This window comes from Varroa destructor, unplaced genomic scaffold, assembly GCF_002443255.2.
Source record: "Varroa destructor unplaced genomic scaffold, Vdes_3.0 BEIS01000003.1, whole genome shotgun sequence".
NCBI lineage: Eukaryota > Metazoa > Arthropoda > Arachnida > Mesostigmata > Varroidae > Varroa > Varroa destructor.
The window spans coordinates 45,025,378-45,053,226 of record NW_019211456.1 but is presented as its reverse complement, the minus strand read 5'-3'; the positions used below and the strand labels follow the sequence as shown (position 1 = coordinate 45,053,226).

The 27,849-nt window shown below is 38.9% G+C and overlaps 1 protein-coding gene and 2 long non-coding RNA genes across 3 annotated transcripts; 1 reads left to right on the top strand and 2 right to left on the bottom strand.

Annotated features, from left to right (window-relative positions):
• The first annotated feature begins 4,100 nt into the window (after positions 1-4,100).
• Positions 4,101-6,265, top strand: LOC111247075 (membrane-bound glycerophospholipid O-acyltransferase 1-like). The gene has a single exon (XM_022797625.2). It carries the CDS (start codon positions 4,505-4,507, stop codon positions 5,951-5,953), a length of 1,449 nt encoding a protein of 482 aa, XP_022653360.1. The 5' UTR covers positions 4,101-4,504; the 3' UTR covers positions 5,954-6,265.
• A 4,168-nt stretch (positions 6,266-10,433) lies between these two features.
• On the bottom strand, positions 10,434-13,130 carry LOC147757015 (uncharacterized). Its single transcript, XR_015324238.1, has 3 exons — positions 12,862-13,130; positions 12,348-12,505; positions 10,434-11,023 (listed from the first exon to the last, which is right to left on the bottom strand). It is a non-coding gene; the product is annotated as an uncharacterized LOC147757015 (long non-coding RNA).
• A 4,959-nt stretch (positions 13,131-18,089) lies between these two features.
• Positions 18,090-26,240, bottom strand: LOC147757014 (uncharacterized). Its single transcript, XR_015324689.1, has 4 exons — positions 25,925-26,240; positions 23,526-23,573; positions 21,765-22,142; positions 18,090-19,629 (listed from the first exon to the last, which is right to left on the bottom strand). It is a non-coding gene; the product is annotated as an uncharacterized LOC147757014 (long non-coding RNA).
• Positions 26,241-27,849: the final 1,609 nt, after the last annotated feature.

Genomic DNA, 27,849 nt, shown 5'->3' with positions numbered 1-27,849 from the left:
GCCATGCGCGGTTCTTCATTTGAGAGACGGCGTCTCGCAGAGCTGTTGCCTCTGGGTCGATATTATTTCGTCGAGAGTAGATACCAGTTTCGTATAAATCCAGCGCTCTCTGTGTTTCTTTCTACGAATGGTAGATATTGACTGTTTTAATAAGCATCATCGTCGCTTCAGGAATGTTACGAGCTCAATCGTAGCATCTCTCGCAGTATTCGCATTTGAAACGAGCATCTGATGACCCAGTGTCTTCAAAGCAATCACCATATTGCCAGGTAACTTTACAGAAGCGCGGTAAGCATGCATTGCTGCACTGTTTGGCAAACGGCGATTAACAATCACGTCTCTACGTCAAATGTGGGTCTTTTTCATTATTTAATTAGAAATGGCTTATAGGTTAGATAAGAATGAGTAACTAAATAATAAAAAAAAAAAGCACGAGAAAGACGCTGCTGTTACAGTAGCATAGTATTATGTAACGACCATGCTTAAGATTAGTACTTCTCGTTAGTTTAGAAGATTGGCAATGCTCGCCAAGATGTGTGACACGGAAGTTGCAATTATCTTGATCACAGCAGCATTGTTACGTCTGATGACAGCCGAACTTTTCCGCACAATGTCATAACTAGCCCCCATCCGTCTATCTAAATCCTTTTCAGACCTCATCAGTTAACTAGAAGGCCTTTTTTTCCTAACCAAAATGCATCTCTTTGTCGCTGTATTCATTAGCGTTTCGGAACGAAGCTGGCGTTCTCTCTGAGCATCTCAGCAAAACATAGAATTACGTGAAAGAGTCTGACGGCACGGGGTCCTTGTATGAACGCGGAAGGCAGATGCATTTTATTGGAAATCGACATCGTTGTTGTCCCGAGGCCGGGAATGTTGCGGAAACATGAAGCTAAAGCGCACGTTCCGGAACACACGTAAACATATCGGCATGAAGACTTAACATTTGGCCGTCTGCATATGCACGATGAACGACGCAACCATACGAAGAGTAACTAGAGTATGTCAACTCTGGCTAGAAAGATAGTGTCAATCAATGATTAAAACACAGGCGCGTGTGTGGAGTGAGACCGTTTCAATTTTGGTCCGAATGGTTTTTAGCGGACACATAAGTAAAGCAACGAATGGCATAATATAAAAAAGCGAGGCTTCCGACGCCCTTCACAGTTAAAAGACAACTAAACTAGCAGCTTTCATAAACATTTTCACAGATATTTAATTCGAACAACCGGGTAGGGCATTGTAGAAACGCGACATCTCTAGCATACAAACGACATAAACAATGGCGAGTTAAATCTTCCTCCTAGCTGCAATGGCCAATGGCGAGTTAAATCTTCCTCCTAGCTGCAATGGCCGAGTCACTATCACTTCACAAGTTATGCTAAGTGAAAATACCAATATACCGAGAGGTTTTTCCAAAATAAAGAAAAAAGTATTTTGTCAACTGAGTATACTTGTCCAAGACTGGACAAGTTTGCTGCGTACCGTGATAGTTTAATAGACAAAACTATCATCCCTATCGTAAATTTTTAAAGTAGGAAATAAAAACCCTCTAATTAAGACCTGTCGTAAAGTTACTTTTGACTTTTTATAGATGTAAGATATTTAGAAAACCATAAATATTCCATTACGAATGTATAATGCCAACGTAACGCCTGCCTTAAACATTTACGACACATTTCGATTAACGAATGGAAGTCCAACGACCTCTCATCCTAAATTTGGAAGCCTACAGGTTTTATTATGGCCTTGAGAACCTGCTTGCGCATAAAAACTATGAGGCAATCTATATTCATTATTGAAATATTTCCATTAGTACAAAGAAATCTTTACCTGGAATAAGGTGAAAACTAGAGATACTCTTTTTTTGTGTTAAATTTCTTTCCGTAAGCAGCTAGTTCAGTTCTTTTCTCTTTCAACATTGTCCTTTCAATTACGAGTAACGATATTCACCTATTAATTTTAAAAAATCCGGTTTTTTACAATATGTAGTAACAAAAGAAATAACTAGACAACCTTAAATAAACTCAAGAAAGATTGAAGTTCGAATAAGAAATGTCATGCTTATAGTTTCCGAACAAATATTCTACGCTGCAGCGATGATTCTTCCATACATGTATATGAATGAATCATCGCTCTCGGGAAAATATACATACTCAAACAAATTCCTTTTTGTTTTCTAGTAACTTTTACAGAAGATATGATGTTTCTTTATGAGAAACCAGGGTGCTAGTTCTGCATTATTTTGAACGCGAGGCTGCTCGAGCACCTTAAGCTTCATCTGCTTCCAAGAACACTCCGGATTACAGCCACAATTGATGTATCCACGTGTCTATCTGTCTGCCAGTTTCGTAGTTAAGTATCTACTATAGTAATATAACTAGATTAGGTTCAGCTAGTCCCGGGAGGTCTGGCGTCGTTATGTGAACCTCGTAGAGGTAATCGCAGGGAATCTAAGCCAAACGTATTTACTCTACTTGTTCTATTGCTCCTTACTAAATCGTGTTGTCTTCTGTTGGCATTTTTACGACGTTATCCTTGTCCGGCCTAGAACCCTCACTTAGCTCTGCCTATCTGGCTTCCCTGGAGTTGTTCCTTCTCTATTTCAATCCATCAATATTATCAACTCTCTCTTTCGTTTTTTTTTCGCCATAGACGTTCGCTTTTGTCTCGAGCACCCGAAGCGAACATGAAGTTGCTGCCAGCTCTACTGCCACAACCCCGCGTAGCAAACAGACACATACACATCAAAGGAAAATGGAGCCTAGGTACAGGAAGAGATAGTGGACTTTGAGCCCCAAACGAGGTTGGGGTCGGTTGCAACGGTTGACAACATCTCTCAGAGACGCGAAGGGATGCTACCGTAGCTGTTACGATTTTGGCCGCATCGGCGGTGGTCCTGCTTGTTGTGGCAGTTGCATCGTTGTCTTATATGAGAAAAAACATGCTCAACGTAAAGGTTTCATGACGATGTGGACTGTGAGAGGGGGGTTTCGAAATAGTGAGAGTACGAGGAAAACGGTGGATGGCTAAGCGAGTTCATAGAGAATGGGACAGAACGGTAGGAGCGATATATCCTTTGACCCAGAAGTGCGCAATGGAGCATCCGCGCAAGTCATCGATCTTTTTGAGAAGCGCCAAACCTTTTCCTGGTTTTAACCCAGGCCTCAGCTGTCTCCCGAACCGCTACCCCGTTGCAATAGTCTGATGGCTGGCCGACATGGCGACGCCGCTGTGGTGGCTGTTCGAACGACCCGCTTGTTCAAACTACCGACTACTGGAAAGACGAGAATTGTGCAAGAAAAGAAGTCCGGACGAGCTGGGAAGGTGGCTTTGAAGTTATACGACGGAACACCCATTGTGCTGCAACGAACAACGTGAAATAAGATGGCTGGAGCTTCGGTGCTTGATACTACTACTACATCCTATGTACGACAGTCGTTGAAACGTATGTGTCTGTAGAGATCCTTGGGAACGTTGCTTTCATAGGGCAAAGCCCAGAAGCAAGACGAGGGACTACATTTATTTCCTAGTTATATACAAGACTGGTAACATATTGATATAGTAATATCATAAAAAACAAACAAAGCACATTTTTAACGAAATGATTCAACTATCCGCACGCGTCTAGCTGCCATCGCAGTAAGGTACCCGGCGGTTATTGCGGATAATAGAATAGTTTAATAACAAGTCTTGAACGCTGGAAAACCTACTAAGCTTTTATTTCCGCCTTATGTTATCCATCCTGAAGATCAGAAGTAGCTAGACCGACAATACTATGAGATTAATTAACATCGGCGGTAGGCCTGACACTGTACTATGATCACCGTTATCATTAGATGATCCGTCTGCGATATTTAGGAAGTTTGTCGTCGTTTTCCTGACAATAAATCATCAAATTAATGTTCTATTCGGCAACCCAAGGTGACCCTTTCGATTCAAATAGAGAAATCGAAATGTCTTGTACAATCAAACAAGTTAATAAGAATTTGGTTGTATGACCCATAGCCAGTAGACACTATGTTCATATACTACTATATATAGTATAACACTGCCTTACTGGCTATAGTTTAGTAAAAAAAAGTTGGGATGGCCTAACGCACTCAGCTCAATATATCTGCCAAGCAAAAAGATCGCTTCAAGTCCCCAAACGTGTTACAGTTTCATCTTTGAGCTCTCGTGGAATGTTCGACTAAGCGTTCGTATTGATATCAGTTTTTACCTATAAATTTCGAAGGCGCATTATGTTCTCGAGGTCGTCTTATTGGAGAATAACGATATTGTGAGCTACCCTTGAGTCGATACGAAATGCTGTTTTCTGCAACAGCGGGTATCCACAGCCAAACGACAGCTTTCAAGTGGTACGCCCGAATTCAGTCCATCGAGTAACTGCCAGTTACACATAGTTATCAAATCTGTCCTGCAAGTGAACCTCAGATAATTTAAAAATTGCCAGCGTAGACTTTGTTAGGGTTTTCAGGCTGGCGTACCAACATCGCCAAAGATGTCACATTGGAAATCCCAGCTTAATAACTACCATGGTTCGAAGTTACTATTACCAATCGCTGTGAAATTGGGCATCCAGGTAGACAAGTTAAACTTTCTTGCCGCTGGATTTGTAGCTGTGGGAATGGCCTATATATACAGCTATCTCATACACGTACAAAGGATGTCAGTGAAAGCACGAAAAATCTTAGTAATCATCTTTGGCGTAATTATCCTGTCTTTCTGTTTTGGGCGCGATATCGTTTACGTTGTAATCGAGGCTACAGTGTCTTACGTTCTTATGCGAGTAGTATCACTCCAGAGTCTTCCACAGATTACGCTCGTTGTCTGCCTAATTTACCAATCAGCCCTTCATCTTCTCCGACAATATTCAGATCCGGGAGGCTACACAATAGATATTACCGGCGCAATCATGATGCTTACACAACGAGTATCAATACTCGCGTTCAGTTTACGCGACGCCGTCCACACCGATGGCCTGACGGGAGAGCAAATACGCGACGCAATCCCGGAAATGCCAGATGTTCTGTCGTACTTCGCCTATATGTTGGACTTTCACATGCTTCTTGCTGGGCCCCTTATTCCATACAAAACTTTTATGCGCATCACCGAAGGAAAAAACCTCCGACCAGATGGATCGACAGCAGTCACTCATTGGCGAGTGGTTTGTAAACTGTTTTGCGTTGGATTCAACATTCTTCTAATACTTTTTGTTGTACCGCTGATCAAAGAAAATGACATACTCTCCGAGTGGTTTTCCAGTTTGCCGTTTTACCGGAAAATTCTGTGTATTGTAGCCTTTAGCTTTCTGTGTCGTCTGCAATATTACGTGGCATGGAAGCTTGCCGAGGCGTCGTGCGATGCTTCAGCCTACGGTTATTATATTACCAAAAACGGTGAGGAGCGGTGGGACGGAGCCGATAACATCAATATCACCCAGGTTGAAACAGCGACAAGCATGAAAAATCTCATCGACAATTGGAACGTGTCTACACAGCGCTGGCTTAAACATGTGTGCTACGACCGTCAGCTGAAATACAAAACGATCAGGACGTTTTTCCTTTCGGCTCTCTGGCACGGCCTATACCCTGGCTACTTTCTTTCATTTATGACGGCAATGTTCTTTGTGGTTGCCGCACGCGAGGTGCGTAATTATCTTCGACCACGGCTTTTGTCTGGAAGACTGCTATCCAAGCCAGTCTATGACGTAGTCACGTATATTGTAACAGCGGTATTTCTCTCATACTCTATCATGCCGTTCATACTGTTGCAGTTGGACAAAGCGTTTTACATTTGGCGAGAACTTCACTTTTTTGGCCATCTTATAGCACCGTGGGCATTTGCGTTGCGGTTGTTCCTGCCTAGGGTACCTTTAACTACGCCTGCCGCAAGCCAAGTCCTGCTTGGACCCTATCTTGGGCTAAAAACGGAAAATAAGATCAGCTGATTTGTGGCCCACTTGTGTGAATATGTGTATCTGTGTTTGTATAACTGCCTCTTATATGCGAAGCATCAATCTGCTATTTTCTCGAAAAATTAAGCCTGCGTGAAAAGCACAGTTTGACTATACAGGCGGTCCAAAGCAACCAATCAAACATTCTACATTATATACGAACTTTTTCGCGGTATAGCCATTATCAAGTTGCCTGTAACCATCAGATTCTGATTAACGGTCGCAGATAAGGCTTTATAGAGAAAAGCCTGTAAATTTTTAAAACTGCCGATGGAAATCGTGCAAGATAAAGAATGGCTTCGTTGATTTAGGGGAATTTCATGCTTAGATTGTTGTGTTATGATATAAACATGACAATTTTGTAGATAGTTTAATAATTTGCATGTGTGACCATAATCGTTTAAGCCTACATATTGAAAATAGTACGTAGTAATAAAAGGGAGACGATATCACCTCAGTTATAAACAATGCTGTGAGCTTTTTTAACGAAAAGCATTATAAACCACTGTCATAATGCCTTGCTTTTTAATGACGGTGTAATTACAGGATTGGCTCCTGAATAAATGTCCTATGATATTTGTTTAAGTAATGGTATTATTTACATTTGGCTTATTTAAAATGTTGTATATAATTTTCTTTATTCAGTTATATACCGATTTATACCGATAAGCAAATAGATTTAGTTGTTGTTACGGCTTACATAGCGCTGTGAAAAGCCAGCCGTCATCATCAATATCATATATAATATAGGTAAAAAGTATATTTGCATTACCCCAATGTATGCTCTTTTCTATAAGCTTTACGTGACACCCCAATCAAAGACAACACATTAACTATTCAAAGTTAGTGGATTCTTTATTGAAAGGAAGATATAATGATGGACGAGTGACATTGCCGCCTATGATGCAAATTGAGCTATCCATATATCGTTACTCTTACTAGTTTCCCGGCAACCAACTTAGATAGCTAGCTTATCCTTTATCTTCATTAAAATACTGTGTTCGAGCACTGTTGGATAGAGGCAGTGTTCAAAATGAACGTAAGATTTTTCTTTAGCAAGTTACTCATTTCCTTTAGCAGCGTCTAGTGAAATCAGCTAATTTACTAGCTAATCTACTGTAAGGTACCATGTGTTCTATTATATGTATGTGTTGGGTATATAACGAAAACTAAAATATATACATTGTAGGCCATGTTACTCAAAGTTGCTCTTTTTTTCCACAATCGTATCCATGATAATATGCTAAGTTAATAAGTCAAATTTGGACCGTAAATCCGCTGTGGTCACTTAACAAAAAGGCAATTATAATTGAAGTTAGTTGTTGCAGCTCAGACTTGTTGTCTTTGCTCTTTCAGCTTAAACAGGTTTACGGGCGTACAGCTTTAGACATTCAATCGATAAAAGATAGGATATATTTACAATTTAGGTAAAAAGTATATTTGCAGCACAGTATGGCACGAATTCACACCAAGAGGCTGCTGCTATGTTATAGGAAAAAATTGCAGTCATCTGTTTCTTCAGTGGTAAGTGTTTAGACCCGTGTCGTCTCCCGCTGTGAACCTATTTAGGCGCCATCATCTATATATAAGTTTGAAATCGAAAGCATATATCCAAGGTGTTGAACAATCATAGCTTAGGTTTTTAGTCACGTATAGTTAGTATTTAAATTGTAAAAGACTTTACCTAAAATGTATAATTTTCGCCGTAGTATTTAAACTATTGTCATTATGATCAAGACATCGCTCGTTACGGTATACTGTTGATTCACAGACTTTAATGAACTTTCAAACCTTCTATAGAAATCGGTTTTTTCGACAAAAATTATGTTCTAAAGGTAAAAGTTTATCAACGTCAGGTTTAGCGAACGAGCAGGGTGTTCTATAGAACCATTTCATTCAATTTATCTGTATGGAAGATTGTTATTAGGACGTTCTCTTAGATAATGATTATAATGTTTAGGTAAAAAATAAAATTTGCTCTCTTCGCTGATGTTCTCCTCAGTGCATGATAAAACAGATCCTTGTAGTAAATTCAAGTAATTGCCACCACTTATTGCCACAAAATAATAGTCTGATTAAACTGTATATATGTATAAATAACGTACATGAAGTGTGTATAAACTTCTTCTACCTTCTGTTTAACGTTGGACTCAAACATAAAAAAAACAACGAATATACCAACGAACACTCTTATATGCGCCAGAAGTGTCGTTCCTAATAATCATTTTTAACATACAGCCTTGGTTCGGGGCCTAAACTACTAATTAGCCATTTCGAAAACACCCTTCTTCAATCAACAATAGTAACAATGCTATTAGTAGGCGTGAATTCGTTACGTGGTCGCTCAAATACATTACACACAAAGAATACAACAAAATCTAAATCTGGACTGATAGCGGGCCAAAATTCTGGAAAATATAGAGGCTCAAAATGGCTGAAAAGTTCAAACCAACCATAAGCGTTTTAGAGAAAAACCAACCGGTGGATGCCCAATATATTCTGCTATTTTTTTTCTTATAAATACCGTGTAATTCGAATTCTTATTTAAGTCCACATAAGTCTTCCACTTTTCTAACGACAACCGTTTACTTCTAGATAAAAAAAACTTAGATGGTCAAAAATGTTTTTGAACTATTTGGATAGGTTTTCGCGCTCTTTAAATCTAAATCCTATTGAGGCTCTATTAGTTTGCCTCATAAAACTTCCTCTCAGATTTTGAGAACCCGTTTGAACTTTGAGGATGTAGACAGTTGGTTTCGGACAAAAAAATCGTTTCATCTTCGTGGGGTTCGCGCAGCGCTTAAGGATTAGATAATAGTTGACCTTCGTTCAAATCCCAAAAACAACGTACTCTTGTCCGCCATGCCGAAGCTGTCGTTTTTTTATAGAAAAAAACTCGTTTCATCTGTTATCAGAAGCAGCGAACGAACGAACGCATGTCGGTTACGAAAAACAGCCCGCCAAAATTTTTCCTGTTTGAGCGCACCATATTGTACACATATTGTATACGTATATATATATACAATTACGGTTTTTCGCTAAACAAAAAAATGTGGCATTTTATTCGTATTCTAGCAATAATTCGTAATGATTCCGCTGTTGCTCCTTTCGATCTTCCTTCATTCTCCTAGTCAACTTATTTATTCCGCTTCGCCAGACATTTTCAAGTCTGTTATTGTAAAATTCATCCTGCCAGCTTTTAAGACCCCCTTCTGTTGTCAACTGTATTTATGTCTACTTAATTTGGCAGAGAACGGTAATTCGTCGGCGCGAAGTCTGAAGAACGTAAAAAAAAGAAAAAAAAAAAAAAAAAACTCACTGTCCAAGCTCTTCGGGCAGGTGGAACTTTTACGATTTTTGCCATGCGTGTCTGGCATTTTTCTACCAAATCTTTCTGTGAACTTAGGCCAAATACAGATCCTTGCCGGCCGGTTTTTTTTACAAGCATTTCCCACTGTATCAAACCCTTCCAGTCCTACAAGACATCAACCATGGTATTTTGTGGAGAAGGATTGAATTCAACATTAGGTATAGGCGTATCTGCTTAAATTTTCATCTCTTTTTTCCACTTCATATTGTCGTAGGGACACTACTTTTTGTTGTCCATAAAAAATTTGCGCGTAGGAGTTTTTTTTTTATAATGGTATAGGTGTGGGGCGAGATGCTGAGAGAAAATAACAAGCCGTATCTTATTATTATTATTTGCGTTCAGTTCACGGGCCACCATGGTACGTAATGGAAGCAGACCTAGACGATAACACAGTACATGTCAGGTAATTATCATTAAGCTGATATTTACTCATAAGCTTCAGTGATTTCATGCTAATTTACGTGGTGCTTAGGTATAAAGGCCCTCGTCTATTGGCACACGTCTAATAATAATATACTCTTGTAAACACGCAAACATGCCAAAATATAGACAATCGAGTGACAATCTGTTACATTCATTCAAGTGGTATGCAACATAGTTGGTAACTTCGGAATGTTACTTCTAAACAAATTACTACATCATATTGCATATTAGCGTACTTCGCTCATATCCACCTTCGTATGGACCCCCTATGGCATGTCAACAACGTACTGTACGTATAGTTGTAAAGGAAGGGTTTTTCGTTAAGTTAGTAACACAATGGGATCTACTTCCTGTTCTATGTTGCCCCTGAGATCTGAATGAAGAGTGTCTGTATCGTAGAGCCTGTTTGCACGTCCATTTTCTATGCATTAAAATAATCTTGTTGAACGAACACTTTGCATTTAAGGGGAACAATGCACTACACGGAGGCGAAAAGCATAGTCGGATTAAAAGTGCGGCCTTAGGTGAACGAGTTTGGCCTAGCAAGGCCAGAATAAATGTGTCAGGCTATTAGCTTGAACTTACTTTCCAACTATTTAGGCTAGAATGATGATTTTTTAAATATAAACTCGAAGCGTTGTGGTTTATTATGTTCTGGAAAGCCATGTAGCTGCAGTTCGTGTTTCCACACATGATTTCCCTTTCTATATGGCTTCTCGATAGTGCGATATGATAGTGCACCTGTTGTTCTTTCAAAGTCATCGAAACCCGGGTTTATATCGGGACAGTATGCGGGTTGAAGCTAACGTTGGCTGATATTTCACTCAATACAGGAAGTAGATGAAGTATGGCGATGAGATTTGTCGTCAAGCTATTAGACCACATGCTCTGGACTGCCGTATGAGAGGTCCATGAGTCTTTCTGAGAAGCCCGAAACAGCAGGCTGCGTTCATTGTTCTAGTATTTGATACTATCAGATACTCTTGACGTTCATTGCAAGTATTACCATGACCTTACGCCTGAATCTGATCAACACTACCATTGAATTCAGTTTCTCCTCAGGATATCGCTATAGTCTCCCTCTGGCTGGCGGTAGCAATTGAACCATACCTTGTCTATGGCGATCGTCTGCTGCGTGCGATTTTTTTGTTGATTAAAAATCCTTAAATGGTACCCGGAAGACACCACGTGCATTTTTACCGGGTCTGAAGCGAATTCATGGGGATCCATTTTTACACAGTTTCCGCATTGTCCGTATTTTGGTTATAATCCTGTAACGTATTATACGTGAAATGCCAGTTTTATCCGATAGAATACTTCAAGTCCCCTTTTAGTATTGCGTATTATATTATATATCCGATTACGGCAATGCAGTCACCTCCTTGCTGGGTCTCAACATTCGAGTCTCCGTCCTTTAAACGTTTGCGCCAATCATGTACTACCTCCTTGTTTCCACCAATCTTCAATAAATTTTCGAAGCGCTGTAACCTTTGAGTAACAAAAATTTGACGACTGCTCATTATGCGATATGCTTTACAGTAGTATACTTCCTTTTTCGTGAATATTTTAAGAGTGGAATTGTTTTGTGAAATTAACTTCTTCTCGGTTCTTACTTATAAGTTTTGAGAAGACTGGAATGTACCAGCCAAGCAAGTTTATACTGGCGGTTCGCACTTCAGAAGTTATTCGATTTTAAAGTCCGCCGTATTCCCTTCTAAGAGCCTTCGAACGTATGTAACTTAGTAGACAAAATGAGATAAGGTTATTCCATTTTAACCAGTAAAAACGAAGTTTATGAATGATAGCATTACGTTCCCGTGTACTATAGTCAGTTAAAGATGTTCCTGTATGTAAGGAACAAAATTTTCCTTTTATCGTTGCAGCAAATTATTAGCAAAACAAATTTCGTTTTAACTAGGGCCTACAGCAGGTGGTAAATGTTTTTTTCATAAAAATCGGACAGATTACCTAGTTATGAATCATTTTTTTTTTAATTCTCGTTATATGATTGAACTGTGTGATGAACTATGTCTGTTATTACAGGTTATTTTGTTTGTAGTAGTTGTTCCGAATAGAGTCTAATGTTTGCGGTCAGCAGCTGGAAACTGCGGCCAATGTAGGTTCCTGCTGACGCACCGTCGGAGTTTGTGGAAATTACGCGGCTTACTTCTGCGACTACGGTTACCGCAGTAAAACCTCAACTGATCTCAGAATTCAAGAAGGAGGGAAACTGAGACAAATTTTTGAAATCTGAAGCGCATGCATTTGTGCATGTCTTCAAAGCTGGTCAGTATGAAAGGACTTTCTCTCAGCTTCGTCAGAGCAATATGCTTTCCGCATTCTCCCGTCCAACTAATTGGGTAGCGTTTAGCTATGGAGGTGATCTAATATCGCGCTCATGTACAGTCAATAATTAGTTACGAACGGAATAAAAACTCTCCAGACGTTGAGAGGCCTATGTAGCCTTAGCGTATAGATGACACTAGAATTCTGTAATCGTAAAAGCTTTATATTAAATACGTACATTAAATACGTAAATACGCATGATATCTGAATTGTTTTGATTTGTTTTTTTTTTTTCTTGCTTTTACGAACCTGAAGTCTGAAGTAGAGCGACGACGCTGAGAGAGTGACCCAACTCGTATTCATTAGCGAGTCTTATAGAATGAAAGTGCACGGTTCGTGTGTTCTCACAGTTGGCTCAAATCAAAGAGCTCGGCCTTGGCTATTCTGGTCCTAAGGTTTTGCCACAACTAAAACGTGATAATCCAATCGAAATCGAACGTTTATTATACTAGAGTACTTTCTGGGGCCGGATCTAACAAGGGTAATGTCGTTCTTCATGGCAATATAAAGCGATACGGGATCGTATTCCAGCCTAGCAGTGGCGCTATCCAAGTCGTCACGTATACAGTTGTTGTTAGCTGCACAAAATATAACATCATGTTTCATTTGATTTAATAAGCATTAATTTGAAGGTAAAGCTGCAGTGGTAACTACGATTTGAAATTTGGCGCTTGATTTCAACATGCGACATGGATCGTACTGTCTTTCGAATACTTGTATACTGCTCGCTTTAGGCTAGACCGTTTCTTACTGATCAACTTACTAGTGCCGAATGGCATCTCTTCTTCAGGTTTGTGGTAGATGGATGTCAGATATTTCATGTAGCTACTTGTATTTTGCCGCCATTCAAGGTCCTTTCCCGAAGCATCGTATAGAAACTCCTCACCTAATTAATAGTATAAATTAATTACTACGGTAATAAGCACTACTTTTACATCAATCTGATGACTCGACCTGTGTTTAAGTACTACATATCATACTCTATTATTCAGCTAAAAACAAATCTAAAGAAAAATTTCCAAGAAAAATTTGATAGTCTGGTTGATTAATATTCACTTCAGTGCCTTATGCTAAATAAAAACTATGGCTGAATGCACTTCTAAATAGATCCCCTTCTTTTGTATCTACATCATGTTCACCACGGATGCGTGTATGAGAACTAAAGGGATAGAAATCCTACGACGCTGCATCCTCCTTTAACACGTCAGGGTATCCTAGAAGTACAGTCTAGCTGTCGTATACGTGAAAATATGCATAAAGGAAGATGGACATCATGCAGTGTTGAAATCTCTTCAAAAACAACAACACATTTCAGCCCAAGATTAGATTCAACTATATACTCCATGTGTTGTTTTCATGGTAGTCTTTATTTTTAACGTCACAATTTGAGTCGTACTTAAACAGTAGTCATATAATTGAGGTAATATTCGAATCAACCCTCTAATCGAAACTTAGACTGCTAACGGAATTCGAAATAGGCCTACATTGCTAATCCTTCAAGTACTGCTACGAAATCACATCACAAACTTGAACACGGCAATGCAACATAATTCAAATCATATCAGAAATGCCTTATTTTGATTTTAACGAGCCTTGTTTTGGAACCCAGTGATACTACTACCGGCAGATCTGCTCTAAATTATCGAGCCTTGGTGTTTTGGCTAAACATTGGCAGCCCAAGTTACCGGTCTCACATCGCACGGTCCTTAATTCAGAACACTAAGTTAATTTTCAACACGTTTTATACTTTTAGATACCTTTTACCTTTGAACTAGGCAGATAACTAGCCGACTGTGGAAAGGAGAGCACGTAATTTACCACTTATATGTGTGTGCAGAATCATCACGTCCATATTCTTTGGTAATTTCTTGTAATTGTCGGCTACAAAATTGCGATGGCCAGTTTGGTTTTTCTTTCAAGTAAACCCATATATCGACATTTTCCTCGTTTCTTCGAACCATTTTCGACGTCGGGCACCTTATGACCGCAGTAGCACTAGAAGAAGCGAGAGACAAACAACAGTGGGCAATAGAGCCTGCACTCGTTCCAATCGACTATTTCCGTTAAATCCATCTGCACGTCACTGACGATCTGAGTGAGCCTGGTCTTGTACGATGGCTAGCTTTTTCGTGTTACAGTAATGATCATACAGAATGTGAAGGCTGAGAGTGAACGTTAGATTTTACCCTGTAACAAAGATGTTCCGGACCACCGGTTTAAGGCTTTGTTGAGCAAAGCGCAGCACAGTGTTTACCTCAATAGGACAATGAAAGAAGAACACGTTGGCTTAATAGATTTGACCTGATACAGCTGACCACCCACTTCTTTCACCTTTCATGAATGGGGGCAAAAACACTATCTGGGATTCTCTGATGCGGTTTGAAAAATGCCAACTTGGCATTGCCATGAATGGGTTTAGCTATTTGTATCGTTGGGAATTACCGGCATCATTTTTATCTCTAATGGAATCAGTCAGCCGGAGAATTAATTGGGCTGAATGGTGTATGTGTTCACTTGCTGACATAGGAAGGGTGATGAAGGAAAGGCTCATGATCCATTAGTCGCTCGGCAGAGTTTTCATTGCATGTGCGGAAATTTTGGAATAATTATGTTATGTTTATACTTCAAGTGACAACATCATCGGCCCACACATCTTAATAACGCCTTATTTGTGAAAGGAAAAAATGGCAAAGATAAAATTAAGTCTAAGCACTTCTAAGCGTTTATAAACATATTAGTTTAATACTATTATACAACTAGTAAAATAGGAGCAGTTTCATACTGCTCTTCATCGTTGGTAAGTTCTTCTCCTTATTAAGCCAGTTTTTCGTGACAAACAAGATTGAAATATTAGAAGCAAACCGGCAAGCACATAATGCTTCGGAGCCTTTTCAAAATTCGTATTACACAATGGTAAAATCCTTGCGAAATCTTTGACCTTCTCATCTAAGTCGTGACGTAGTCCGAAACCGATCGCGGTAAAAAACAATATCCAAGTTGGTAAATAGCGACAGTCTATAATTTGACTTGCACGCAATGTCAAATTATTTATGTTTCAACCACCCTGTAAAAAATCCTTGTAGTCTTGCTCATGTTAAGTTGGCGCTGTGTTTAAATGCAGTACCGCAATCGACACAAGCTTGCACTGATAACCTCGTTCATGCCGGAATTATTCACTCATAACTGCGCCCCCAAGCTTTCATCCTCACCATGACTGCCAGTGAGATTCTTCATAGTGCAACGACATAGATACAGCATAATGTCCTCAGTGCATTGGCATATGCTTTCGACGGACAAAATAGAAGATCATCTCATCTATTGCACCTATTTTAGGAAGTTCGATAACTTGGGCTGCAAGGACGCCGGGTTATACATTTCGGTAGATGATATATAGTAGCTCGATGTTCAATTAAGCGATACACTTTAACTGCCAGGCTTGGCCACTCCAAAGATTGAATGCATAGATATTCAGTATTCCTATGAGTTAAGCTGATATTGTGTCGATAAAAATCTGTCACCGCAAGTAGCTTCCAATATTAGCTCGAGATCTCAGGTCAGTCATAATTCAGGAACCATAGGCATGACTACTTTATTTTATGGCGACGCAGCGAATGTACTCTACAGTCTAAATAATGTTTTTAAAGGCTGTTAGCTTTGCTTTCTCTGCTAAGACCATATATAATTGCACTAAAGAAGAAAAATAAGAGGAAAATAACCGCATGTTTTGGTTGGTCGAAGCCACGAAATGCGCGGACCGATTTGTTGCCGAAATTGATATTTTGATTCGTGGAAGCCGATTTAGCGCAATATAAGGGCGTTTCTTTTAGGCTAGTTTGAAAAAAATGTTTACCTCCAAGTACAGTAGCGCCGTAGATAATTAGCTCAGGCGGCTGGTTTCTAGCACGAAATTAACCTTACTCACACTTAATTTTGAGCCTCGGTCACTTGACGTGCACCTAGGCATTGTAGCAAGACCCGTTGCCACTGCGCCGTTACGGCTTGCCGACCTAGTACTAGTAAATTGGTATCCACTATATATTCGCTTGTTTATATAATTTTACAGCTGTACCTTTACCGTCAGCCTATTTTTCTGTGTATTTTTTGAATAACACTGCCTAACGCGTTCCCACATTTGAAGTCAGTTCTGCTGTTACAGCTGACAGTCACTAAAATTACAGGCATTTAGCTGGTTTTGTTTAGACGGAAAGTCTCCATGATGCTGGAGTTGCAGCAGCCTCTAAAATGAGGCTTGGCTTTGAAGTATCGTCACAGTATATTGACACTGTTCATCTGAACCTGTTTTCAGGTATATCCAAAGCTTTTAATGCATCCCATAACCATTGGCCTACGACAAACCAATCGAAACGAAGTAGTCCAGGTTAAGCCGACCCATATACTTCGCAACAACACAACGTTTTTTCTTCGTTTTAAAATGCTCACACCCAGCAGAAGTGCCGACAGAGAGTTCTGAGTACCGTTTATAGGTAAATGCAGAATAACTCGGCTCTGAGACGCACGTAAATACAACAACGATGTGGTGTACTTCACGTTTACTATGCGCGTTTTCGATGGTGTTTGTAAAGTAGTCTGGGTCGAAGTGTCGATTGTGGTTCCGGACGCTGTTAGTGCGACAACTCATACGACCTGGTACGGACGTCTGTTTATAGTGAAGGTTATAATAATACGACTAATGGTACACGAGCAAAACAGACATCTAATGAAGTACGCAGGGCCTTCGAAATTGATAGCAAACTCTTTTTGGGTGGTTAGGAGGTTTGTCAGAGGAAGAATCGCATCACAGGTCATCAATCTAAGTTGTATCACAAAATTGGATTTCTTTTCTGAAGATATTTTTTAAGAAAATGGGTAAGTTTGTCAAACTTAAGATTTCTATTATGTTCATATGGCTAAATGAATAAGCATGAGCATTTACTTTAATACGGCCAGCTTCAAATTGAATATTTGGATAGCCTCTATTATATCGTAATTCATTTCGAGAACGTTACAGGCCTTTTTAGAATTCGACTCATATATATTAACGCGAAATCTGTGCCAAGTAAAAAGTTTACACTGTTTTTTAATTGTATTTGATAATAACTCGTTATGAAGCTTACACTTCTCCCTAGAATTTGGTTTCAATATAGTCATTTCTATATCGTTATCGCATTAGTAGACGCTGCGCATTGTGTTACATAGTTTAAAGGCCAATATAACGAAAAATCCCTTAGAACCTAATAGAAATAATGCGGGTTTGAGCTACGACGAAAAATCTCTATTATGAAGGGCATATATAAGCGCTACTAAATACGCATTGGATTTTAGTCTCGATGCGCGACTAGTAAATCATGTCGTACTTTTGACCATCAATCAGCCTAGAAAACTTTTTGCCTGATTCTTTCTGGGCTCGATGGCAAGCGATTAGGTCAGTGTTTAAATTTTCACCACGTAGCGTTACTCCCTTTCATTCACAAGTGATATGATTCAACATATACGAACGAACTTCGTTCAACTTCTGGGCAAAGTGAAAATCGTACACTCTGCTGTAATGTTTGGATATTTTATGTTAAAAGCCCTTATTCCACCTGTTTAGTAGAGCATTAGGGGTATCACGAGCACATGATAGGACTTTCCGTAGCACATAAACATCATAAATATGATATTTACCAAGTATGCAATGGTTAGATTAGTAGATTAGTAAATTTTCTTTCAAATGAGTTTTCAAGGTCCCTTCCCTGCTATTATGGTTAAGCGACTTGGACAAATAAAGCTATATAGAAAATCTATTTCTTTTATAACAGTAACTGAACTCGACTAGGCGCAACTAAAATTGAATATTAGGAAGCCTAAACACCTGAAGATAACGAAAACAAAGTAGGCACAGTCAAGGCCTGTGCGGCAAGCATATTACAGTCATCGTAACGTTTCGACAGTTCCGTCTCTATATACATGTACAGAAATACGGATTGCTGGCATACAGTTAAAGCACGACTATTTATTTACATGCAGAAGTACATGCCTATAATGGGTATTAGAACGCGTATCGCAATAAGGAAAAGGCACTGATTGCTCAAAATCGCATATATTTGTATATGTTAAAATGAAACCATTCTCTTCAAACTTGAGAAACGAGAAGGCGCGATATTTCATTGATAAGAAACTAGGACATCTGTATCAAGTTAGAATGACAGGTGCTTACGAACGCAATGTTTACTCTTTCACTTCAGCCCACGTAATGATTATGGGCACGTAAAGCTAAGATAATGTTCGTTCTTTGTCTGAATCCGACCACGTGGTGTTCATTTACGACTATCCAGTAATACCATAAAACTCAGTAGGACCTATAATACGTGAGACAATGTTAAGGAACCGGTCTGCCGCGTTATAATTGTAAAATAGTAAACAAATTCCAATAATTTCTATGCGTGTATATGTTTGTATATAAGTCCTGGGTCGATTTATTCGCCTACCCTTTTTCCCTGCTTTTTTCCGAATTGTAAGCTCACCTTTTCTAAAACTATTTGAAAATTCACAAGTTATTCTCAGGATAACACTAGATTATAATCGATAAAGACCATAAGGTTTATAGTACCACTCTCGGTTACATAATGCTGCTAATCTGCAGAACATAGCACCTTCCAAATACAGGGATGCTTCGTGATACGAATTTTGCCGTTTAAAAACTTTTCATAGCTGTTCCTTCTACGACAAGCCTTACTCCAGTTGGTTTAATATTGGCCAACGGATTTACAGGGATACGAAGCTTGACGCAAACCTGGCTGACCCGACCAAGAGGAGGAATTAAGATACATAATAATTGCTTTTTATTTTGCCCTTTGGATTTCTACTGGAGCATATAAGTGCGTCTACGCTCAGATTCAAATCGATACTTTTGGTGCTATACGAACACTGCGACAGCATCTTTTTTAATTAAAACGTTAAGTCCTATACCTGAATAAAAATACGTTCAAATTACGTTACAACTAAATAGAGCAAACCATCTTCCGACGCTCTGGCCGAAGCTTGCCTCATCGCCATCAACTTCGTCATGGTGTTCGAAACTGCTTTTAATAGGTTACTGAAAACTGCCAAAAGTGGTATATAAAATTATATATAAATGAGTATAAACAAGTTGGACTAAGTTATTCGTTTACTAATAAACCCGTCCAACCCAATTAACTGCATTGCAACCATTATGCTGTTACATTGCGCACGTACGAGGTGTGAGCCGACCTTTCCGACCAAGCTCTACCAGGCTAAACTTAATAACATACAAAGTCGCCCAATCTGAAGCCTTTTTAATGGTAACCAAACCACAATGCAATGAAGAGCTAAATTTCCAAAAGCTACAGAAGTTGAATTTGCGACGCAACAACAGACAATTTGGAGTGGACTTCTATAGTTGTTACGCACAACACCTTCAGCTCCGTTGAGTACCACTGGTAGCCAGCCAGCCAGCAAATTGTTGACGATTTCATCAACACGTTGATCCTTACCAAGCCTAAGGCGGGAGCCTCAGGCTGAGCCGTAGTACCTTTAAGTAATATGGTTCAGCGTTAATGAATTGGATTCTGTCAGTTGGCTCTTCTTACATTTATTGAAGGGTTAATTAAGGAGTACCTTTTCTTAGACTGAGACAAACTCTCTTCATCCCGGATGTTACGGTGCAAAAAAGTTCACCACATTCAAGTAAAAATACGGTGTAACGATATATAAGCAAAGTTATCGTTTTCTATTACAGTTTATAGATGTCTACCTAAATTGAAAGCCGTAGATTTGTTCGCTGTTGCAGAAATCGCGTAACCTCCTCATGAATAATACTTCAATTGTTGAAAGTAAGACCGTATACATGAATCGGGACTAAATATAAGAAATCTCAAAATATAGGAAATTTGTATTATTCCCTTTGGTAAAAGTAGATTACGAGTAGAGAATCGTTCATAATATAGATAGTCTATTTTAACATAGATCATAACAAATAACTACTGTCATGTAGGTTGAAAAGTGGAAAAAAGGGGGCACCGAAGTGGCATCATAGACAAGAGTCGTTTTGGGTTTTAAAATAGCCATTTCATTCTAGTTTAGACCCCTAGCTCCATTAAGTAGCTAGTTCAAATGTGAGTTTATCACATGTTAGCTAGTAAATAGAAAAAAAAAAAAGTAAAAATTAACATTCTACTAACGATATTCACGACAAAAGCTCCTAACGATGTTGACATAACTTGAAGTTTCCCATAACACGTTATATTGGAGCATTAACTGTTTTTTCGAATATTATAGTTAAAGCTAATGCGAGAAACTAATGATATTATTGAAATCATTTTCAGCTTTCCTTCTGACTAGCTTCAATTGCCCAAACGTTTTTTATGCCTCTTTTATTTAGTCTTGTGATCATTACCATGATTAAAAGGCAACATTTTTAACAACACCCTTTAAAAAATAGGGCAGCTTACATGGTGGCTATATATGAAGACCGGTCATCTCTGACAAACACAAGTATAACAAGTAATCAATAAGCAATTGTACGAAAATGCATTTCTAAGGTCTATAGATAAAAGAATCTTCGCACAACCGGTTGTAATAAAGCGACTGGATCTCATTGTACTATAACGGCTGTCATCCTTCTTTCTACCGCAGTGGGTACATTTCAACCTCCATAATATATACCGCATAGTTATATTCCTACCTCTAAAGTTGTAACATACGAAAAAACCACATGACAAATATCACTTGCGAGAAATAAAGCCTTGACTGAGAAAGCGAGCATAGATATATCTAGAGGAAGAACACGTAATTTTCTATCTATTACGCTCAACTTTCCAGTTTTGACAAAAAAAAAAAACTAGAAACAGCTTCATTATGGCGGCTACTCTTGTAATAGTAGGTAAGACGCTGTCCTTCACTACCATAAAAAGGGGTTCAAACTTAAGTTATGGCTAACATCGAACCGAGTTCGCTCACAGGTATTGAAGACTAGCAGATTTATCGGCCTATATCACAACATCTTTTCTTAAATTTACCGTTTCATTGACTTGTCTCGTAATCAGGCCTATCTAACAGGGTTGACGTTATCAAACCGACGATTCGGTGCTATTGTGCGCGTCTACCTGAGCATGAAGGTTGGAAATTGTTCAATTAGCCCTAGAGGAGGAAGGTGTTGCTTGATTCTTGTCGTCACACAGTCTAAAAAGTTGATATATATATGAATATGTATTATGTTTTGCTATGAAATAGACCAGCATGGCCCAATTGCTGCTAGTGAAAAATGATCACTTCCTCTCCATGAAGGCAGTCTTTAAGCATCAGCTAGAAATGTCCGATTCAGTAGATCATGCACATAAATAATTAATCATACGCATCGATATACGAGGTGCTTGAGGTCGATTCATGAATGCATGATAGAGCTCAGTAGGCAAAGCAATTTCTCGTGAGCTGCCGATCTCGATTCTAAAAATGAAAACCTTGAAGAAAGTGACTTGCTTTTGCTTGATATTACTTCAGGAAATATGTAATTGCGCGAAACATCATTCAGGAAGCGAAGGCCGCTATATACAGAGGAGAAATATTGTTTTGTTCAATATTTATTTCGGTTGTTAGTTAAAAAGAAGCAAACAAAGCTACATCAAACAACTTACTAACTTTAATTTTTCAGTTTGAAGAGCAACTTACAACAATGTCTTTCGTCGGTATCCGGCTTAAGTTGTTAGTAAAAGTAACTACTTCTGGGTATTTTTCGAGCTTCGAGCTGACCACGTCACCAGTTCCGAAAAGATATGCTTGACAATGTAATAAAACTACCAGGTTATTGATCATATTCATTTTGACGCACAGTTTCACATAGAATATTGCACACGTTTCGTGCAACCGTACATTTCACGAAGTGAAGTCAACGCCTAGCGGTAAAGCGAGGAGTAGCGATGCAGGGTGCGTCGCGTACTGATTTTCTCATCCTTTCAAGTTGGGCTGACGTCAAGTTTTGAAGCGCGCTGTATACTGCTAGAGGCGGCCCAACGATAAAAGCTGGCTCGTAAGTGTGCCAAACGTTTCCTAAGAGCGCATCACGACACGTTATACAAACGACCTTTATATATGTCTGTTGTTGGTTATTCTCTCTGTATGCAATGAATCTTAAGCGCTGCGTACATTCCCATGAGGGAGGGCCTGCAGATAGCTCCGTCCAGTATAGTTTCGAGTTATGATTAACGGTTGTAAGAACTAGAGTATAGGTGGTGCTCATACAATTAGAATGTAATAAGGATGAGGTACGCATGGCTATGGCTATTTCGCTCGTTTATCAGCCATGTCGCTTGCGCCTTTCAAATCAATTCTCTGAATTTGAGCCGGTACACTGTCGAAAAAAAAGGTCATAGAATAGGTTACCTTTTGCCCTAGTTCCCTCTTTTTGTGAAGCTAATTAAACTTCGTTTAGCATAAAAACTAAGTTTCTAATTTTTGGACGGAGCTAAGTAAATAACCCTTTGCTGACAAAATAAGAAACCGAAAATCCCTCTATTATTCGACGGTGTCTGTTTCGATCGGATCGTTAACCTGAACTTCTCCTGCACAAAGCCTTTCGTTCAAGTGCGTTCTTCACTCATCCTTCTGCTCGATGCTGTCTTAATTAGTTCTCGGCTACTAGGATATTTCTCAAAAATATGTATGGATATTAAAAGGATATACGAACTCTAAGAAAGTCTGTAATGTTTCTAGCTCAGTTTATAATAAACACGGCAACCTTTTTACAAACATCTTAACAACTGAAATTCATCAAGTACATATTTATAGTACCCTTTCGGTATAACGTTGCTTTGTCTTACGTAGTGCCAACATTATGGTAAAATAGTAGGTAGTTCGATATATTGTGATAATACGATGGTAGACGTACATCACAAACACACATGGTCAACTTTATTTAAAATGTTTCGCTAGGCTACAAACGGCTGCAGCTAAATAAAACGAATATTAATTAGCTGTCAATAAAGGCTTAGTGTGAAGTACAAGTTAACGCTAAATTAAGTTCACGCCGAACACAATCAAAGGATAATCTTGTTTCTTGAACTTTAACAGAAGGGTTATATGTGCGTTGTCGGCCGGCCAGGCTGATTAACTGTGAAATCCTGTTCGAAAAATTCGCCGAGTGACCACTGGGTATTTCGTTTTTTCTTTTTTTCCATTGATTTGCAATTTTTTTCGTTAGTAAAAGCCGATAAAGCTTTTCTCATTCTTTTCACTGGCCACGTGTAGTGTAATAAGGCTGCAACAATTTCTATTGTCATTAGAACAATTTACACTAAATTCTCCTATTTACCACGCTTTTTTAGTTGTAAATACCATATAATTAATTAGTCGTAAATAAATGCCATTGTGAGAGAACAAACTAAGCAGGTTGCAATCGGGTTAACTGAAAATGGGCTCGCTAAATATACATACCCGGTTATGCTAAACGCTTCGGTCTTGATGGTCGCCTTTCCCGCTACCCTGTAGCAACATTAAAGCACCAACTCAACAATCAAATTAGCATATCCTTATGATCTATATTTACTTAGGTTTTACGTAATCATAGTAAGGTTTTAGAGTAGCTACAAATTGGGAACGAGTGTGCTCCCGATAATGGCACACAACTGGACATGTAAAACCGCGTGTGTTTTGCTAGTAAAAATTCAAATGAAAATCAATGATTTAGATAGCTGGCCTCTATCTGAATTATGTCAACAAATGATAAGGTGTCAAGGGGCTTGACGGGCTCTATATGCGTATATTGACAGGAGGTTAGTCTGAGGCAATCATGGCCTGAGTAATATTTATCTATACGTAACGTCGGCCCCAGATCGAGTGTAGTGGTCGCTTATTGTCCCATTAAAACCCGTATTTTTTATCGGTGTCCTAAAAAAGGATCTTTTTGTAAGCATGTTTTTTTTTAAAGCATCCTTACGTGAAGGCATCACCGAAAAAACACTTGTAACTTCCTAAAATGGCCAATTCTCAAATAAAGGATATCCAGTTAGATTCTATTACTGCTAAGGTTGCCAATCCTGGCCCCTTACTTTGCTACCAGTAAAAACAATTAGATATATGTTCTAGCTGAAGCTTGTAATTGCCCACAAGCACTATATTCTCACATTTTTTTAGTAAAAAAATATAAAGGAAAGAACATTATCTAAAAGGTCAAACTTCTTGAAGACTTAAGGCAATAGAAATGGATTTTGAGCAAGTTAATCTTAAAGAAAAATACAATAAAAAACACTTGAATTACGTTCTACCCTTTTAATTGAGGCACCTATCCCAGGCTGGGTTTAGAGTTTACGCGTTATCTCGCTTCCTACATAAGTCAGCCACAATAGAGCATCTGCAACGTCCAGGTTTTTCGAAGTGTGACAATGCGTTCTCGGTAATCTTTAATGCGACACTTGGCTGATTTGTAATGAAATTGTGATTAATTTTGCATTTCTGGTGCTGAACTTATTCCAAACTGTTCGCATGGCGTGTATTAGGAACTACAAATGTTTGGTGTTTTAGTACTGGCAAGAACTATGAGGCAATCATTTTTATAATGGCGTAGGGGGTAGCGTCTGTGCCTACTAAGCTTAAGGGACGCGTGGTGGTCTCACTTGGAACGTAGGCTTATTCACTTATTAATAATGTTTCGTACTTTGAGTCAGCCATCTAATGGGATGCAAGACGACTACCGGGCGCAAAACTTACAGCAGTTAGACGGCAATTCTTGTTTGCGGAAAGGCAAAACTTACTTTTAGCGTTAAGTTATAACTTTGCCCTTAAGCTGATTATTATCTCATGACAGTCAATTAGCAAATACATAGTGAAAATGTTTACCAACCTACGTAGATAGTAGAACTAATGTTATTCAAATGTGACCGATCTCTCGATTTAAAGACAGGGGGTTCCGCGTGCGATCTCCGATAGAAATGCATGTTTATATTATTTATGTTTAAAACGGTCACCATCGCTTTGCCTTGCGGAAGTGTTAATGTTGAAAAATTTTGCATTATCCGCAGAAACAGCATCTGTGTAGAAAGTAATAATAAAAATGACTGCAGATGTGTCGATAACTGCTTTATACTTGTCGAATAAAATTGGTGGCGCTAGTGGATAGCAGAACTGTAGATTAAAGTCTACCTATCCTAGCCTTTTTCTATTCATATGTTTACTCTGCTCTGGGAAAAATCGCACACAAGCGCCACGAAGAACTCGACGTTCGATACGTGGATAGCCGTAATAATAAAGTTGAAGAGGCGCACCAAGCAAAGACTCAAGGGAGCGACGTATCGATTGCTCATCTTCTCTGTTCTAACATAGCACACTCATTTTTGTCACCAGAAATGCGCATGGGACAGAATTCGAGTGCTTACAAGAGTATTTCAACGGCTAGGTGAACATGCCTATTGGCGCTCTCAATATTGTTTTCATTGTCTGCCTGTCTGTTAGGTCATTTATCTGAGGCATCGCAGATGATTTACAAAAACTATGTTTATGCGACGCATGCGCCATGCAAATACGGCCAGCGGCTACGTCCGTCAAACGTACGAACAGGGGGGATCAAAATTACCCACAACTAAATGTGTTACGACTAAGGTAGCTATTTCTAAAAGGGCACGGACCCGTATCACCTAGAATGTGGTATGACACATAAGCCAAACACTAGACAAAGCTCGCATTAAGATTTCGTAAGCTTTTAGAAAAGCAGTTATCAATTTTTGCATGCAACGCACGACATTTGTGGGACTAATGTCAATACTTTTATTTGACTATGCCACTGCCATTAACAGGTTAGGTAACAGCCACGCGCTTTCTTGTGAGGTGAAATAACTCACCTTTACTTATACTGTAATCAAGTTCTCTTGACCTACTTAGACTTGAAGTTACATAAATGTATTGCGCAGCCCATACCAGTTGTCGTTTAAGTTCAAGTTTCAATGGCTTCGGAAACCGCATACAAGCTAACACCTTCTGGGATCTTCCCTCTCCTTGTTTTCATAATTCTCCCCCTCCACTTTTTATTCTTGTTTTTTTCGGTTATTAATTAATTTCGGTAATTAATAAATAGCACGCATGCAGTTTAGCAAGTATCGATGATTAAAAATAGATTAAACTTGAACTTAGCACATTCATTGCATAATAATTAGACAGTACAGGATCTGTCAACAAGGTTAGATTATTGTTTGTATATCGATAAAGTGTTTTCGTCTGCAGCAGCCTGACAACAATGCATCTATAGGCGTTCGTATTCGAATATGTATTGGCTTCCATCACAGAGAGGCGTTCCAATTTGATTTAGCAGCTTACTTCTAACGTTCTTGCGTTTCGTTGAGTTGACTTAGATTATCGATAATGCCCCTGTGTGGTAAAAAAAGTGCCATTCTTTGCACCATATTAAGTGCCTGGGGCGTCATAATGCTGGGATTAATGGCTGTGCTTTTCTACATACAGTCAGCAGCGTTTCTCGAGGATTCTCAAGACGGAGAAGACAAAGCGAGCTCTAAACAAGAAGCGTTAAATTCAATCCAACACAGATACGAAGCGGCCACGCGTAATTGTTGGGTTGCAGCTTGTATTTATGCTGTTACGATGATCATTTCCTTTCAACAATACTGCGCCAACCGAAAACGCCGGACTTGAAAAACTCCGAAGTTCACTTACTGATAGAATATTGGCTTCGTCTGATTTCAAGGATTCCTGAGGGATGGCTCATTAAGACAGTGCGACATGTATATGGTAATAGTGAGCTACCATTCCTTCTAGCTACTGCACATTAAAGGTTGTCCAGTGTAATCTTTAAGAACTTTTGTTTTTCATTTGACAAATATACTCGTTAAGATGTCTTTGAGCCTGAAGCTTTACGTTCCAAAACGTAGTAGATAAGTGTGTAAGATAATTAGTAGGCATCGCGAAAATGTAATGACTGAGGGCGTGACGACTCTGTATTCGAGTTCACTTCAACGCAGGTTGCAGATAATATATATATATATAGTTAACTTTTAAGAAAGTTATATATAGCTTTCTTAAAAATTAACTTCGATTCACTTTTACATCGGATTAAATTGCTTTTAGAGATTTGCTTTATCTCTAACTAATATTTAAAGACCCTCTTAGTATTTAGAACAAAAAAGCAGCTGTTTTTAACAAATAGTCGTTTTTCTAACGTAAACACTCAAATAGAGAAGTATACTCATTACTCATTAGGTAAGCCTAACAGGTTCCGTTGGGTTGAAAGGCATGACACAATATTTTTTTGGCGATTTGTTTGTAAAGGCTCTCCCTGATTATTTGGCGTGACGTATAATTCAAGAAGGAGTTAAGGGTTTATACTAACCTTTTTCCTTTACGACGTGTGTCCGCACACCTCTTTCTAATAATATATATATATATATATATATCAGTCAGTTAATCGAGAATATTTGAGTAACTTAATTCGCTTAAAAGGCTCCGTACGTAAGTTGTTCGGCTGACTTAAGCAAATTATTATGAAATCTTATAAGTCACAAGCGTAGAATGTCTTGATCCCCTAAGTTATTACTCGTCAACTTTTTCTGGAGCAAAATTGATAACTAAAAAAGCATTCAGCTATGCAACATATCTTACGTTGTAGATCATGAAATTTTTGAGAATCATTTAAGGATTATTGGAAATTATTGAGAACTGAAGGTCCATTAAAAAATAATCTTATTTTACTTAGCTATCGTTTGAGCGGCGGCGCACGGGTCGCAGCAGCTTCACCTAATAATTTAATACTAATAAT

Coding starts and splice junctions, on each gene's coding strand:
- LOC111247075 (XM_022797625.2), top strand. CDS start 4,505: ATGTCACATTGGAAATCCCAGCTTAATAACTACCATGGTTCGAAGTTA.